Source organism: Trachemys scripta, chromosome 19, assembly GCF_013100865.1.
Source record: "Trachemys scripta elegans isolate TJP31775 chromosome 19, CAS_Tse_1.0, whole genome shotgun sequence".
NCBI lineage: Eukaryota > Metazoa > Chordata > Testudines > Emydidae > Trachemys > Trachemys scripta.
Genome location: NC_048316.1, coordinates 1,391,116 through 1,407,105, shown reverse-complemented (window position 1 = coordinate 1,407,105; position 15,990 = coordinate 1,391,116). Strand labels below are relative to the sequence as shown.

At 42.1% G+C, this 15,990-nt stretch overlaps 1 protein-coding gene across 1 annotated transcript; it reads right to left on the bottom strand.

The window, feature by feature from the left end:
* Nucleotides 1–328: 328 nt before the first annotated feature.
* KLHL21 (kelch like family member 21) lies at nt 329–15,768 on the bottom strand. The gene is made up of 4 exons (XM_034753277.1): nt 14,717–15,768; nt 10,957–11,362; nt 5,436–5,508; nt 329–3,738 (listed from the first exon to the last, which is right to left on the bottom strand). The coding sequence occupies exons 1-4, from the start codon at nt 15,732–15,734 to the stop codon at nt 3,445–3,447; spliced, it is 1,791 nt and encodes a 596-aa protein (XP_034609168.1). The 5' UTR covers nt 15,735–15,768; the 3' UTR covers nt 329–3,444.
* Nucleotides 15,769–15,990: the final 222 nt, after the last annotated feature.

Genomic DNA, 15,990 nt, shown 5'->3' with positions numbered 1-15,990 from the left:
ATGGTAGTGGAGCAAAAATGGGATTTGTTGCAAGTGTACTTAATAGTAACTAACAAACAGCTTGGAAGAGAACTCTTAGATCACACTTCCTCTATGGGTGAAGTAAGACTACCCTTCAATGTTTTCTCTTTGGAAAGGGACTATTTAATTTGACAAACATGCATCAGAGGGAGAGCCACCACAGGCAAATTAATCCTATCAGATCTAGAAGCCTCCCTGCCGTCACTGAGAGCTGAACAAAACGTTTACATTTAACATGTTTTATTTAGCTTGATCATTTCAAGTAAGTTTAAAAACAAAAGTATGAATAAAATTCCAAAATCTGTCAAAATGTAGAATGCCTTTGCTTCAAAGGATGGTATTTAAACAGTATTTAAAGGTTTGGACACAATGAAAATCTACAAAAAGTTATAAATACAAACCTAAAGTTACTCAGCTGGTTTTGGAACGTCAAGATGACATAGGTCCAGCAGAGAGCACTACGGGAGGAGAATGTTCTACATAAATATACTTTAATAGTTCAGCATAAATACTTGACCATTCTACTATGCAAATTAAGTTATACTAAATCACAACATGTAGGCAGCAGTGCTCCACATCTTAAGATGGACTTGAATACATGTCTTAAACTACTGACACCCTACTGAGCACCACATGGTTGTGTTTACCATTCCCATTACAATAACTGCACAAGCTCAGTGGAAGATGTAGGTTTCCTACTGGCTACTATAAAATTTGTAATACTAAAAGCCTGACTGAGATAACCAAATGGTCCACTGATTGGTATTCCCAACTTCCAAGTAGGAAACTCAGTGAGTTTTTCGTTCTTTCCAGCTGGTAGCACTACCAAGGGTCAAAGTCTGACATATCAGTCTAAGCTTCTTTGCCTAATACGGAAGTAGGAGTCCCACCATCTTGTCTAGTCATCCTTTGCCAGCAGACTGATGTTCATGACACGAAGCTCTAGCAAGAGCTTTTGGAGCATGATCTCCAGGACTCCCCTGCAACGTGTGCAGAAGTTTCCAAAACAAAACAGAAGTTGAAGTTTGCCAACTCTATCAAGTTGATTTATACAGTAACTTTGTTCCACCCACTGTGAAGTCTTGGTAGACTGAAGTCTGTCAACACAATCTAGTTGCTCTATATCCCTGTCTCAAGCTACATTCTGATAAGGCACTGTCAATAACCTATCAAGGTTTGAGTGGTCCAAGTTCAGGATAATGGGAAGAATCTCTGCTGAAAGTTTGCAATAGAGAGAAAATGTTCGAGAGAACAGACTCAAGAGCTGTAGAAAATGCTTTATCCCTTGGGAACTTAGGACATTTCAGTGAGTTAAGATATCCTACAGCATCTTCCAAATGAAGAAGCCTAAAGATTTGTGTGATTGAATATCTGGGTTTGTCACATGTAGGTGAAGTTTAAATTCATACAGTTTTCCCACTGAGAAAATGCACAGCTACCATCTCACCCACTATTTCACTTCATCATTCTTTCCTAAAGGACATTAATGCTTGCTTTCAACTAGACCATGCTGCATTTTGAAATTTAAGAGCTTTGTAGGAACAGTCAGACAATCAAGGAATTAGCAGGAAATTTCCTCTTCCATTGAAATGTGCTTGCTTAGTTTAAATACAGGAAATAAAATTAAGCCTGCCAGATCACTTAAGTCTGAAAGCAAAACTTACTGATTACAAAAGCAATAGCGATCTAAACAAAATTCAGTCTCTATGCACTAACTAAAGGCCCTGATTAGCATTTACCAACTGCTCAAAAATTCCAACAGCTGCTTTAAATTATTTTGATGAATGTCAATTCTCACGTGTAGTATTAACATGTTAGAAAGTTCTATCACTCAGCAAATTGATCCATTTATAAACCGTAAATTTACCTTAGCTTAGCCACCATTCTTTATCATGAATGTTTGAAGCAGCATAAAATTATTTTTCTATATACCAAATACTGTAATCAATTACTTTGCTCAAATCCATGGGACAGTTCCCAAGGAAGCTCTTCTTTATTTCCTCCCTTTAAATAAGTTCTCCCCTAAAAATACCATTCTGATCTACTTCCTTAATGTCTAAATAGTGAGACTACCCCTTCTGCATTTTATAGTGTCCCCATCTACTATCCAGGACCTATCTGCTTAATCTAGCACAAATTTTGCCATCCTTTATATAAAAAGAGTCAAGTTAAAGTCTTTAGAGCTTATGGAACATCAATAATAAATAGCAAATAACCTCACTAGACAAGACCATACTGCAGAGATTTCTCTGCCAAGTTCAACGGCAGGCTAAAGTTTGATAGAAACAAAAAGGTTATTCACATTTGAATGTCAATGGAGGAGCATGTTCTTGTCCAAGAGATCTTTTACATGAGCCCCCAGCCCCTAAAGTCTCCCCCCACTCTTCTTCTCAGATGGATATTTGCTTAAAAAAAGAAACAAATGCATTTGACATTTCACTCAATCTAAGTATGTGAATCATTTTTAAAATGATAAGTTTCTAAAGAAACATTTTCCTAGTAAGGACCAATAAAAGCACAAGCTGCTTGGCGGTAATGAAAATTCTGTATAAAAACTTACAGTGCTGTAGCAGTTTTTAACAATTAATTTATCACATTTTTAAGGTTGCGGTGGAGGGAAATTTCAAACTTCATGACTCTCAACCTTAATATCCTTGCACTGAGCTTTTTATGCAAATGCAGTTTAATAGGTTCTTCATAAAAGCATGAAGAGTGACTAAAGTTTATGGTGGCTCAGCATATTTAGGGCTAGATATTTATATCCTCATATCTGCACATCTATAATGAACCCAAACTTTGTGGGTGGAATTTTCCCTCAGATCATATTGGCAAGAGGTCTATCTTCCTCTGGAGCACTGAGAAGAGCATTAGATCTGCAGGCATATCTTACCAAATCAATCTCTCCCCTTTCAGAGAGCCTCTGGTATTAGCGAACTTTAGTCCTCCCTATCTTCTGTGTTTCCATAAAATACCGCCACAAAGAATGGAATTTGGTGGCAAATATGAAGTGTTATGATGTGGAAAGCTGCTGACTGCAGGGTACTAGTGAAGGCTGTCTGATCAAAAGCTACACAGGGCTGCCTGGAAGAGCAATATTGGTGCTTGAGTAACAAGTGATTTTTTAAAAATACCTGTTTTTTTCCAGAGTTCTCTTATCAGAGCTTTTCTGTGGCTAATGCTGCACCTTCTCCATCCACAGAAAAGTGCTGAGGGACAATGCACCCAAAGAGGCCTCCAACTTTCTGCCAACTATGCTTCCTACAACAATATTTTAATCTTTCAGGGTTACTACCTCCCTACTTGCAATTACTGATCAATCCATTTCAGAGTCTCCAAGCACCAGTTTGCCTCCTGCCCTCCCCCAAAGTGACACTGGTTATTTGTAATGAATTCACTTCAAGCCAGAGAGAAGTTTTTCTACTGTTAACGTAACTCATTAAGATTCTGATTATGAAGATTCTGGCGCTGCCTGTTTAGGTTAATGGCATTATCCAGAGTGATACTGTCATCGTCTTGTGTAGTTTGTGGCATAAATTGTCGGAATATGCTGACACTTCCATGCCAGAAGGTGGGTTCAGGCAGCCGTCCCACTATGCTCCATGTTCGAGTTTCTGGATCATAAGCTTCCAGCACGTCTGAAAGTTCAAATGTGTTATCGTAGCCACCAGAGACATAGAGCTTCCCACCAAGCACAGCCAAGCTCCCTCCAACATGAACCTACAATTAAAAACATGTTATTAGAGACGACCATCCTGGCTTAACAAGGAGATCTTCAAAGACCTGAAACTCAAAAAAGAGTCATACAAAAAGTGGAATATAGGTCGAATTACGAAGGATGACTGTACAAAAAAACAACAGAAGCATGTAGGGACAAAACCAGAAAAGCCAAGGCACAAAACAAGATAAAACTAGCTAGGGACTTAAAGTGTAACAAGAAAACCATTTAAAAATACATTAGAAGCAAGAGGAAGAACAGGGTAGGCCCATTACTCAATGAGGAGGGAAAGACAATAACAGAAAACACAGTAATGACTGCAGTTTTAAATGCCTTTTTTGTTTCAGTTTTTACCAAAAAAGTTATCAGTGACTGGACAACCAACATAGTGAATATCAGTGTAAATGGGGTAGGATCGGAGGCTAAAATAGGGAAAGAACAAGTGAAGAATTACTTAGACAAGTTATATGTCTTGAAGTCAGCAGGGCTTGATGAAATACATCCTATAATATTTAAGAGATCTTGGAGCCATTAGCAATTATCTTTGAGAACTCATGGAGGATGGAAGAGATCCTAGAGGACTGCAAAAATGCAAACATAGTGCCTATCTATAAAAAGGGGAACAAGGACAACCTAGGGAATTGTTCTCCTTAACCAATGAGGACAGGACATGAAGTAATGGGCTTAAATTGCAGTAAAGCAGGTTTAGGTTGGACATTAGTTATGAAGTTTTTCCTATCAGGGTAGTTAAGCACTGGAACAGATTACCTAGGGAGGTTGTGGAATCTCCATCGCTGGTGGTTTTTAAGAACAAGTTATACAAACTCCTGTCAGGGATGGTCTAGATAATACTTAGTTCTGCCTCTGTGCAGGGCACTGGACTAGATGACTTATCGAGGGCCCTTCCAATCCTACATTTATAGGATTATGTCCCTTTAGGTAGGTAAACTGATCTCTAGCCTAGCAGCTAGTCCCAAATTTGTGGGTCCTCTGCTATTGCTGGCAATTGCTGCTCTGGAACAGGTATGGTGCTCACAGGTCCCAGCAGGTGACACCATACCACCATGCCAACACAACTGTAACAGAACTGACAAGTCCCAGCCAAAAGGTCAGCAGCATTAACTCCAACTAAAGGAGCTATAATTCAAGAACCACAAAACAACAAGATTCAAACAAAGATCTCTGCTAACCTATGCAGCTGCACCACATGATGGTTTGGGCGTTTACAGCTTGTCTACATTGTGCATTAGTCCACACTAGAGAGGTGTAAATTCTAGTGCACAATAGAGTGTCACACACTAACTGGCCCACTTGGATCCTGCTAGCATACACTAAAAGTTCCCTGGTGCATTAACGTAGTATTGTATACTACATTAATGCACACTAGAGAACTTTTAGTGCAGGCCAGCTAGTGCGTGACACCCTAGTGTGCACTGGAATTTATACCCTTCTAGAGTGGACTAATGCACAGTGTAGACAAGCCTTCATTGTTCTCTATTGGTCACCTAAACTACAAGTGCTCTGAAACAAGGACTACCTTTTGCTGTACATGGCTGAACATACTGTTAGCATTCACTGAGTTTATTTTGTGTTGTATCAGTGCTTAAATAATTAAGTCACTCCCCTGCCCCAAGAAGCTTATAATCCAAAGGAATTGTTTCCAGCAGTTTTTAAAATGAACTCATTGTCAACATCCTACCTGAAGCATAGGAGGGATTTTGTCCCATTCATTCTTCATTGGATTGTAAACATCCACTTCAGCGGAGTCATCTCTATAAAAGAAAAAAGGAAACCACTATTCAGAAAGCTGTAAAGGCTCCCCCCATTTCATCAAGCACGGGTGAAAGTAGTCCAAGCAAGTGCCGGAAGTGCTACATTAGCACTTTTGCTTCCACCTGGTTACATTCACAAACTCATGTGCACATTGATCAAATTGCACTTGCACTAAGACATGAGATATGGTGCACACTCCAAACTGCTATATGTGGCTCCTATAATGCAGCATGAATGGCCAGCCCAGAAATCAATGGATCTGCATAGCCCCGGGTGCTGAAGAGCTATGGACTACGAGTGGGCTGCATCATTACGCATAGGAAGTCTCCTCACTACTTGTGAATTGGTGCTTGTGTCCAAAGAACGTGAATAGCACTTCTTTGCTTCTCCAAAGTCAAAACTGCACTTAAAAAAATAAATTCTGATTTTGAAAAGATTACCCAGTTAGTTGGGTGCAGTGAACCATACACTGGAGGCTGAATGAGCCCAGAACACCCAGGCAGTGTTTCTGCCTTCCCATGCCTACAACCAAGTATGGGCTGGATGAATGGACTATAAGGTGAATAGAAAGCTGGCTAGATTGTTGGGCTCAATGGTTAGTGATCAATGGCTCCATGTCTAGTTGGCAGCCGGTATCAAGCGAAGTGCCCCAGGGGTCGGTCCTGGGGCCGGTTTTGTTCAACATCTTTATTAATGATCTGAATGATGGGAGATGCAGATGACACTAAACTGGGAGGAGTGGTAGATTAATTAAGTCACTCCCCTGCCCCAAGAAGTTTATAATCCAAAGGGTAGGGATAGGATACAGAGGGACCTAGACAAATTAGAGGATTGGGCCAAAAGAAATCTGATGAGGTTCAACAAGGACAAGTGTAGAGTCCTGCACTTAGGACAGAAGAATCCCATGCACTGCTACAGTCTAGGGACCGAGTGGCTAGTTTTGCAGAAAAGGACCTAGGGGTTACAGTGGGCAAGAAGCTGGATATGAGTCAACAGTGTGCCCTTGTTGCCAAGAACGCTAATGGCATTTTGGGCTGTATAAGTAGGACCATTGCCAGCAGATCGAGGGACGTGATCATTCTCCTCTATTCGGCATTGGTGAGGCCTCATCTGGAGTATTGTGTCCAGTTTTGGGCCCCACACTACAAGAAGGATGTGGAAAAATTGGAAAGAGTCCAGCGAAGGGCAACAAAAATGATTAGGGGGCTGGAGCACATGACCTATGAGGAAAGGCTGAGGGAACTGGGGTTATTTAGTCTGCAGAAGAGAAGAATGAGGGGGGGGATTTGATAGCTGCTTTCAACTACTTGAAGGGGGGTTCCAAAGAGGATGAAGCTTGGATGTTCTCAGTGGTGGCAGATGACAGAACAAGGAGCAATGGTCTCAAGTTGCAGTGGGGGAGGTTTAGGTTGGATATTAGGAAAAACTTTTTCACTAGGAGGGTGGTGAAGCACTGGAATGGGTTACCTAGGGAGGTGGTGGAATCTCCTTCCTCAGAGGTTTTTAAGGCCCGCTTGACAAAGCCCTGGCTGGGATGATTTAGCTGGGGATTGGTCCTGCTTTGAGCAGGGGTTTGGACTAGATGACCTCCTGAGGTCCCTTCCAACCCTAATCTATGATTCCATGATTCTATGAACTGCCCCGTGGTTATTTAGCCGTGCTGCCTGCCCAAGACAGAATGCAAAATTATTTGTATTACAAATAGTACCTAGAAGCACCACTGTGCTATGCTGATAATTGCAGGCCAATCCTAAACATGTTATTTAAATCTATTTATTTCAAAATGTGCACGTTTGGGTCCCACAACAGATAAACTTCCTGCAAATTTGTACCGGATAAAATAATCTGGTTTTGGTGATATGAGTGCACAAGAACATCAGTTAGAAAAATAACTGATATTCTGGGGTGACTTAAACCTCTCCCCACCTAAAATTAACCCTGAAAGGGTTGGACTGAGACTTCAGCCAGTGCCAAGTTTAGACCGGGGTGTGGGGGTGTGTGAATAAAGGCTGGAGAGAGGTCTGTAATGGAAGAACTGACAGCAGCACTATAATCCCACAAGGCTTCTTTTACCCATTCCACTCATGAGACAGGAGTGTGACAGCAACAGGTGAGGGATTATTGTGACACAGAAATGCAATTTGCTGGCATACGAATATGGAGATTACAAGGTCAGGGCAGTCACAGGAGTACTTAAAGTAAATCCAAGAAAGTCCTATCAAGAATGAAGTTGGAAGACTACCTAAGAATACAGAATCTTCTACTTAGTTCAACCACTAATTAATTTGAGCTTCCATTTTAACTGAATCAGTCTCAAGAACTAAGTTAATTGAATTTAAAGTAAAAACTATGTACTGTATTAGAATCCATTTCAATTGGTATAGACTTCTTTTATTGGATAATTTAATCTCTGGTTATAAAGTCTTTTTATTAAAGTTAAAAATTTGAATGAGAGAAGAAAAGTGAGTCCAAGACAATTAGAACTGAGTATTATATTTTTCAGACATTGTTACTGATTTTCCAAGAACTACTATGTTCTTTGCAATCTACGAAAAGCACTCTAGTGATGACAGAGAAAACAAGATCATCTGCTTATTCCAATCAAAGCAATAGCAACAGAGTTTGTCGAAAAAAGAGGAAGGTGAAATAAATAAGAGTCTTTGCAGACATCCCAGAGCACCACCTCTCCTGATGACCATTTGTTTAGAAGCTATCATGCTTGTAAAAGGGTCTGCTTAGTATACAGCAAAATCCAGGTTTTTGAACTATAGTTATTATTAGTTAAAAACAGGGTGGATTTATTTAAATCAATGTAATTTAAATACTTGATTTTAATCACCAAGCAGGAAACCTTGATTTAAATCAAGGATTTTAATCTTGTTTTGCATTTGTACTATAGTTATTTTCTTAAAGAAAGTTGATTCTCACTGGTTGGTAACCATTAAAACATATTTATTTGCAACTGAATATAACCTTTACACTAAATTTGGTGCATCTTTTTTGTTAACCAAGAGGATACACTATATTGATACACTTTATTTAAGCAAATATAAAGCTTAACTTGCATTTATTCAGACTCTTAAATTTTACTTTTTTTATTATGTTAGATAATTTTTAGTTGTGATTTAGTGTCAAGCTCAATTTGAAAATTCTGATTCAATTAAGTGCACAAAAATCAGCACTTTAATTTTTTTATTAATTAAGTAAAATTACCTTAAATATGCAGATACATAAGAAAAAAAAAGTACATCAAAACATGTTCTGCATTTACTGATCTGTTAAAACAAAGTATTATCTGTAGTTAGTGAATTGAACTGATGGTTTCTGATTCTCATTGTCCTTCAAGATTTTGGAATTAGTTGATCTCAACCTCTCACACCCAGTATAGACTGGAAGAAGAAAAGCTTTTCTCCTTTTTCCAATGTACAATTTGTATCTTAACTTTGTCTGAACTAGTCATAGAACTGAACTATCTGAATATACCGAAACGAAAAAATATTCTTTGTGCATCTGCAGAAGATCCTACTACTGTCAAAAGCTGATTATGCACTTCAACAAACTCTGGTTATAGGTGCTTAGCCAGTGACTTCCACCAGTTTAATGGTTTAATTTTCTGTAAAACTTCAGCAGCAAACATGTGCTACTTATTATTATTTTAACTTAATATAGTTTTAATATAAATTATTGTAAGTTTAGGCCTTAACATAGGTTGTCAACTTCAATTTTAATTTTATATAAGTTTATTTTTTAAAAATAAACCTGTATTTAAACAACAACAACACCACCACAAACAACCTCAGATTTAAAATGTAAAAAAAAATCTGATTTTTAAATATTTTAAATATCAGTTTTTATTCACCATGGTTTAAAAAACCAATGCACAAGGTACATGCTTTATAACCAGTTTCCTTAGTTTGAGCTACTTTGGGAAGCAATCTCAGAGCAGGGGTGTCTATGTAGAGGAAAGATGGTCCATGGAAGTCAGGCATTTATAAATCACACTTGTTTAATTCAGTTCTACGGACCCGAAGATAATAAACAACTTAAATACACTGGGATCTCTCCTTCCACCTGTTGTATACCTCAAATAGAGCATTAATAGGAGTTTCATGTATTCAAGTGAAGAGCCAAGACAACTCTTTTAGTGATACTGCTTTAAAAATCCTAAAGTTGCTGTCAAGCCACTTCTACAGAGAAGAGTTATCACAGTTTACAATGTTTATTATAATTAACAGTGCTGCATGAGGCAAATACTTCCAAGAATGAAAGTGAAAACACACTGCTTGCGTGCTGGGAGGGAAAACAGGAGCAAGAATGATTCCACATGCTTGTCTGAATAAGAACAAGACATTCCCATCTCAAGGTTGTTTCTAATATAGAAGTAACCCAAGAGGCTAGTTTTGCTGTGATGCCATATTTATAACTGTAACTAGGGTTGGTTGTAAAGAAGAGGGAGAGTTTTATTCTCACTTAATAAAGAAAAAAATCCACCTAAACTGAAAGTTAGCAACTTTGGTTAATAAGTTACCCTTTGGTCCCATGTATATGAACCTATTGCTTTGAGATTGTCCTTATAAACTATCAGAAAAATATCTCTTTTGCAGCATTTTTTGGGGGGGTGGGGGGGAGGAGGTGAGGAGGAGTGAAGAAGAGGAAGAATTTTTCCTTTGCTGTGTCAGGTAATTTTCTCAGCTGCTTTTCCAATGAACCACCAATGACTTCCTACTGCTGCAGCAACCTGACAAAGGTGTGTATGGGCCAACTACTCAACCATTAGAAATTCTAAACCTTGAACTACCAGTCTGCTGAAAACAGCAAGTAAAGTTGGCTCTGCAAGCGTACAGGATGGATATTTTGATGAAAGAACCTTTTCAATATTAGTTGAATATTGAAAGAGGGAGAGGAATAACTTCAAAGAGCTGCTGGAAGCCAAGATGCTGGACTGAGCAAGAACAAATCAAAATGCAGCAAATAAAGATCATGGATACAACTTATTCCTTTAAGCAAACCCAAAGGTAATAAAACAAAATTTCTAGGGACTATTTTTAATGTACATTTGCTCACAAATGAAGACAGTACACTAGATGAAGGGTTTCAATGATGAAATGCCTTTCAGTTTATTTTTTAAGTGGATAAGTATTTGAACCATTAGAACTCAACTCACAATGGTTTAAAAACAACAACAAACCATTTCATCTCATGTTCTCTTATCTCATTTCACATGTGCTATCTGTGTTTCTATGTGTGTATTTAAAGTAATAGTAGAACTGAATTAAAAGCCAACAGAGCTCAAGGATTCTACTTTAAAGTAGATTTCTCCTCAGTCCAGATTGTAAAATTGCCTCTATTTCCCAAATTGTGGATTTAAATCCAATCCTTCTGCACTATTTCTCAAAAAATCAGTCTACCGTGGGGCGAGGTGGGGTGGAGAATACAGTATTACTTACCTTATAAAGTATATAAGTCCATTAAGAGTCACAGTTTTTGGTGCAAAAGACCACGGAGGCAGCTGTCCACAGTTCACTAGGGACCAGAGGTCAGTTTCAGGGTCATAACATTGTATAACCATGGATTCTTTGCCTGCTAGAGAGCCAATAGCAAAGAGTTTGCCCCGACAAGATGTGGTGGAACAGTTGTCCATTGGGTACAACATAGGCTGCAAAGCCTCCCAGGCGTCTATGGAGTGGTCGTAACGTTCTGTGCTGTCTGAGGCTATGATGTACAACAGTCCATCCAAGACTGTAGAGCTGTGGTATTCTCTCGCTTTTAACATTGGAGACACTTCTGTCCACTCATTCACGCTAGAATTGTATCGCCAGACACAGTCATAGAGCCTTGACCCATCTGATCCTCCTACAGAAGAGAGCACATTTCATAAGTAAATAATTCGCAATATATCCCATTGGATGTGGGGGGTGGAGAGGAAGACAGAGGAGGGGTTTTATGTAATAACTCAGCCCTTTATTAGGTATTCAAAAATGTTACTACTTTCCAATACTATAACAAATTTTGCTACTTCCCCAGCCTACTTGTTATTAAAATATTCAGGGACAGGAGGAAAATGGCAGTTTGTTTCACAACAATTTCAAGGCTAATGGTACCACTCAACCTCAAATTTATTTGGAAATTTCCAAACGAGCCTGTAAATTTGTCTCCCATTTACTCCCAGTATCTCAGAGGAGATTCACTCATGTGGTGCCCAGACAAAATCTGATGCATTATCAACTCAAAACATGTATCTCACGTTTGTCTAACTTCCTGATCCTTTTCTCCCCTTCCCATTTACAACCCCCACCACACCCCTGAGGAGGGCTTGGAGCTGGTGACCCAATACAGAGCAACTTTCAACAATGATTAGCCAGCAAAGGTACTGATAAGAGTCCAACTCACACGCCTACAATAGTTGACAACTATATCCATGGAGCAAACCTAACATGCAAGCTCCATAAACTAAAGAACAACCTGAGACACCTGACCCCACTTCACTACTGCCTCATACAAAAATCTGCTTCTAAGCTTTCCCTTTACATCTCTTTTCCTCCGAGCTACAACTGTAATGTGAAATACAAAACAGTTATCCGTGCATCTTCAATGACAACAGATCCTGTGTGCAAGTACAAGACTCTTGGAAGAAGTCAGCAATCACAACAAGGTGTGAAACAAAATGTTTGGCATTCAGAATTCCAGGTCAATCAACCTTACATTGTTTTTGAATACTACCATACGTGACTTTCTTTGGATGCAGCAGTGTTAATACAAAATTATTCCGTTTTAGCACATCATCATGCTTATGACATTACTTAAATCATAAACATCCCTTTTGTTAAGTTAGAGATTGAGCTTTCTGTTCACTTAGGCATGGTTTACATACAACCTTTATCGGTATAACTATGTCTGTTCGAGGTGTGAATTTTGATGACATGGTTATACTGGTAAAAAGGTGCATCATACAGTATAGCTTCTTTCTGTTTGGGTCCCTTTACACTGGTATAACTGCACCCACACTGGGGGTGAGGGTGAGGTGGGAGGTTGCTGCTTTATACTGGTATAGTTACAGTGGCACCTGTGACAAACTGACAAGAGTCAGAGAGTACACTAGAGAAAGAAACACAACTTTTGCCCTTCAATACCATAAACACACTGCTATGCCAAGGTCAATGACTCGCAATGTCATTTAAAGTCTAGAGTATCAGAAGACTTTCTGGTATGTTTCTACTTTAAGCGTTGTGACGAGGTGGGGATTTTCCCTTGTTATGTTGTATGTGAGTCTTACTGTTGAGCCTATGTGAGTTTTACTGTTTTGCATGAATACTGTGTGTGCCTCAGTTTCCCTGTGTGCTGCACCAATACCTCGGTGGTGGGAATAGGAGTGTGTGACTTTGGCTGAGACCTCTGAGGCAGGTCAGGCTGCTCCAACTGCCCGAATACATGCTATGACCGGTGCCCTTTGTAACCTGAAACCCAGGAGGGGGATACCAGGTGAGACCAGGTGACTCTTTGTCCCGGAGGGGAGACAAAGACAAGGAGGAGGAGCAATGGGGGTGTCTGAGGGCCTGTCGCTGGAAGCTGGCAGTCTGCTTGGGGGGACTGGAGGAGGGGGAGTCCAGGGCTTCTGTCCCAGGACTCCTCAAGATGGACTTGGCTGAAAGTCACTGATTTCTGTGCTAACAAGTTCTGTTCTATGCTGTGTTCCTGTAGACTAATAAACCTTCTGTTTTACCGGCTGGCTGAGAGTCACGTCTGACTGCGGAGTTGGGATGCGGGGCCCTCTGGCTTCCCCAGGAGCCCCGCCCAGGCGGGCTCACTGCGGGAAGTGCACAGTGTGGAAGAGGATGCTGAATGCTCCAAGGTCGGATCCAGGAAGGTCGAAGCTGTGTAAGCTTCTTGCCCTGGAGACAGCAGCTCAGAGAGATGAGGCTCCCCCAGAGTCCTGACTGGCTTCATATGGAGTAGTTCCAGAACATCGCCTGCTGACCCTGTGACAAGCGTACATGGTGTACTTCATGTTGCACCCTTCTCTAAATTCTGCTTTTCTTCAGTGTTCTCATCACAGCAGGAATTTCAAAACCATCTGAAATCAGACTCCTACCCTGTTGTCTTGAGCAGACAGTTGTGAAGTTACACCAACATGGGTCCTGAAATGCTCTTCTACATACTCACTAGTATTAGTCATTATGATTCAGCTGCCTGTCTGAGATCAGCTACTAAATCCATCCCAAAACGAGAATAACTACGGAAAAGGAATCCCTGTTGCAAAATTAAATCTTGTATTTATGCCAAACATCTGAACAGAACTTCAGACATGTCCATCTGTGAAAAACCAAGAACCACTGTAGGAAACCTAAATATTTTCATTACAAATTTAAACATTAATGTAACTGCAAAGTGAAAGAGTCTCCTGGACGATGGACCCCACACATTAAAAATAAAGTGTTCAGGAGGTTGCTTCTCCACACAGTCAAGTAAGTAATATATAAAATTGCATACATACTTATTTTCCTGTTCACCTCTGAGTTCCAAGCCTATTAGCAACTCAGAACAAATCTGACCCATGAAGCAGCTTATAACCCCTACCAGAACAACAAAACCATTTCGGTTTTACCCACACAGTGCTCTAGCCTGTACTTAGAACCAACTACAGAGCCCTGAAGTCTGTCACAATAAAAATGTAGACAAATACCTTTACACAGACTTGTATGCAAGCCTCCCAACAGAACGAAGTGTTACTGCACCGTGGAGATGTCAAGGGCCCTTTGAAACAGGCAGTTGGAATGCATGTCTGCTTATAACGTATGCAACACACGCGTTCAACATTTTCAGTGAAGCCAAGGAATCATTTCCCCTGGCATTTAGCATAGCAACAGAACGGTTTCTGAGTCTTTGCAAGAGACACCCTAATTACGAAAGCACATCTCACTTCAAAGAATCGGTACTCCGCGAACCTAAAACAAGCCATACTTAGTCCATCCTGGGACTAATGGCAAAGAAAAGAGGGAACTTTTTATAAAAATACTAGTGCTCTGAAAAGTCAGGGATCTCAGTTCTGGCCTCTCCTACAGCTTTGCCGAAACCCCTTGATCTTTAAACCTAAAGTCGTTCCCCCATCCCTTGCTAGACCTGGGCTCCCTCCAGAATGATGCCCAGCTGTGGCCCTTTCCCCAGATAACACTCCTCAGGGCATCAGATCCAACGTGTCCCCGTCCTTACCTGTCACGTAGATGTCGTTGCCCAGCGCTGCTATGCTGTAGCCGCCGCCCAAGTGCTCAGGAAACTCGGCCAGGTAGCGCCAGTGCCCCGTGCGTGGGTTGTAACAATCAACGGTGACCAGCTCATCGCAATCACGGTCGCAGCCGCCAATGAGCACAAGGATCTCTGCCAGGCCGGTGGAGGGTCGTGGCCGCATGCGAGCACATGGCCCCTGGTCGTGCCGGTCATAGCGGGCAGCCTGGAAGTCGCGGGCCTCCCGGAGGAGGCGCAAGCAGGGCTGGCAGCGTGCCACCAGGGGCTCGCCCTCCACGTGTGCCAGCAGGTAGAAACGGCGCACAAAGGGCAAGCGCACATGGGCCAGGAGCTGCGGCAGCAGCGGGGCACGGGCAGCTAGATCGGCACGCACCCAACGCAGTGCCAGCTGGAAAGCAGCTTCCTCCTTGGGCACACACAGCTCATCGTCCCGCAAGTAGGAGATGAGCCGCGCCAGCGGCAGGCGCTCCAACTGCGTGCTCAGCTCACCCACATGGCGCAGCACAAAGCGGTGTGCGGCAGCTGCAAGGGCTGGGCAAGCAAAGGCCTCCGCAAAGTCCTGCATGTCCAGCGCGTTGGCCGGCTCCAGCTGCCGGGCCAGCCAAGCGCCGCATGCCTCCTTTACGGCTGGGAACTGCAGTAGGTCGGCGGCACGCAGCAGCCGCTCTGCGATGTCGGGGCCCAGCTGCCCCACCCGACCAGTGTAGGCAAAGTCGAGCAGCAGCGCCAGGCACTCAGGGTCCACCCCATGTAGCCGCACCCGCTCGGCCCGGGACTCCCGCAGTGACCCACCGAACATGGCACGGAAGTAGCCAGAAGCTGCGGCTAGCACAGCTCGGTGCGCCCCAAACTCACAGCCCCCGGCCACCACTGTCACATCAAGCAGGCTTCGCTCAGAGCGCAGCGCACTCAGACCCCGCAGCAGTGCCACGGCATGTGCTGGTTCCCCTGGACCTCCGCCTCCTCCTGCCGGGCTCGGTTCCATAATATGCCTGTGGAGGAGGGAACACACAGTGGGTTAGCACGGGGCTTCTCAGGAACTCACAGCCCTTATAAGGACCAGACCCAGCCCTAACAACACGTGGCTCCCGCCCCCACCCCCTCGTCATCCACCCCCTTAACTCGTAGAGGCCCACGGGGGCCAGGCGGCATTCAAGGGCAGAGCCCACAGGTTAGTACACCCCTCCCCCAACACACTCATGTCAGGGACAGCTGCTCCAGTTTAGAATATTCCCATCAAC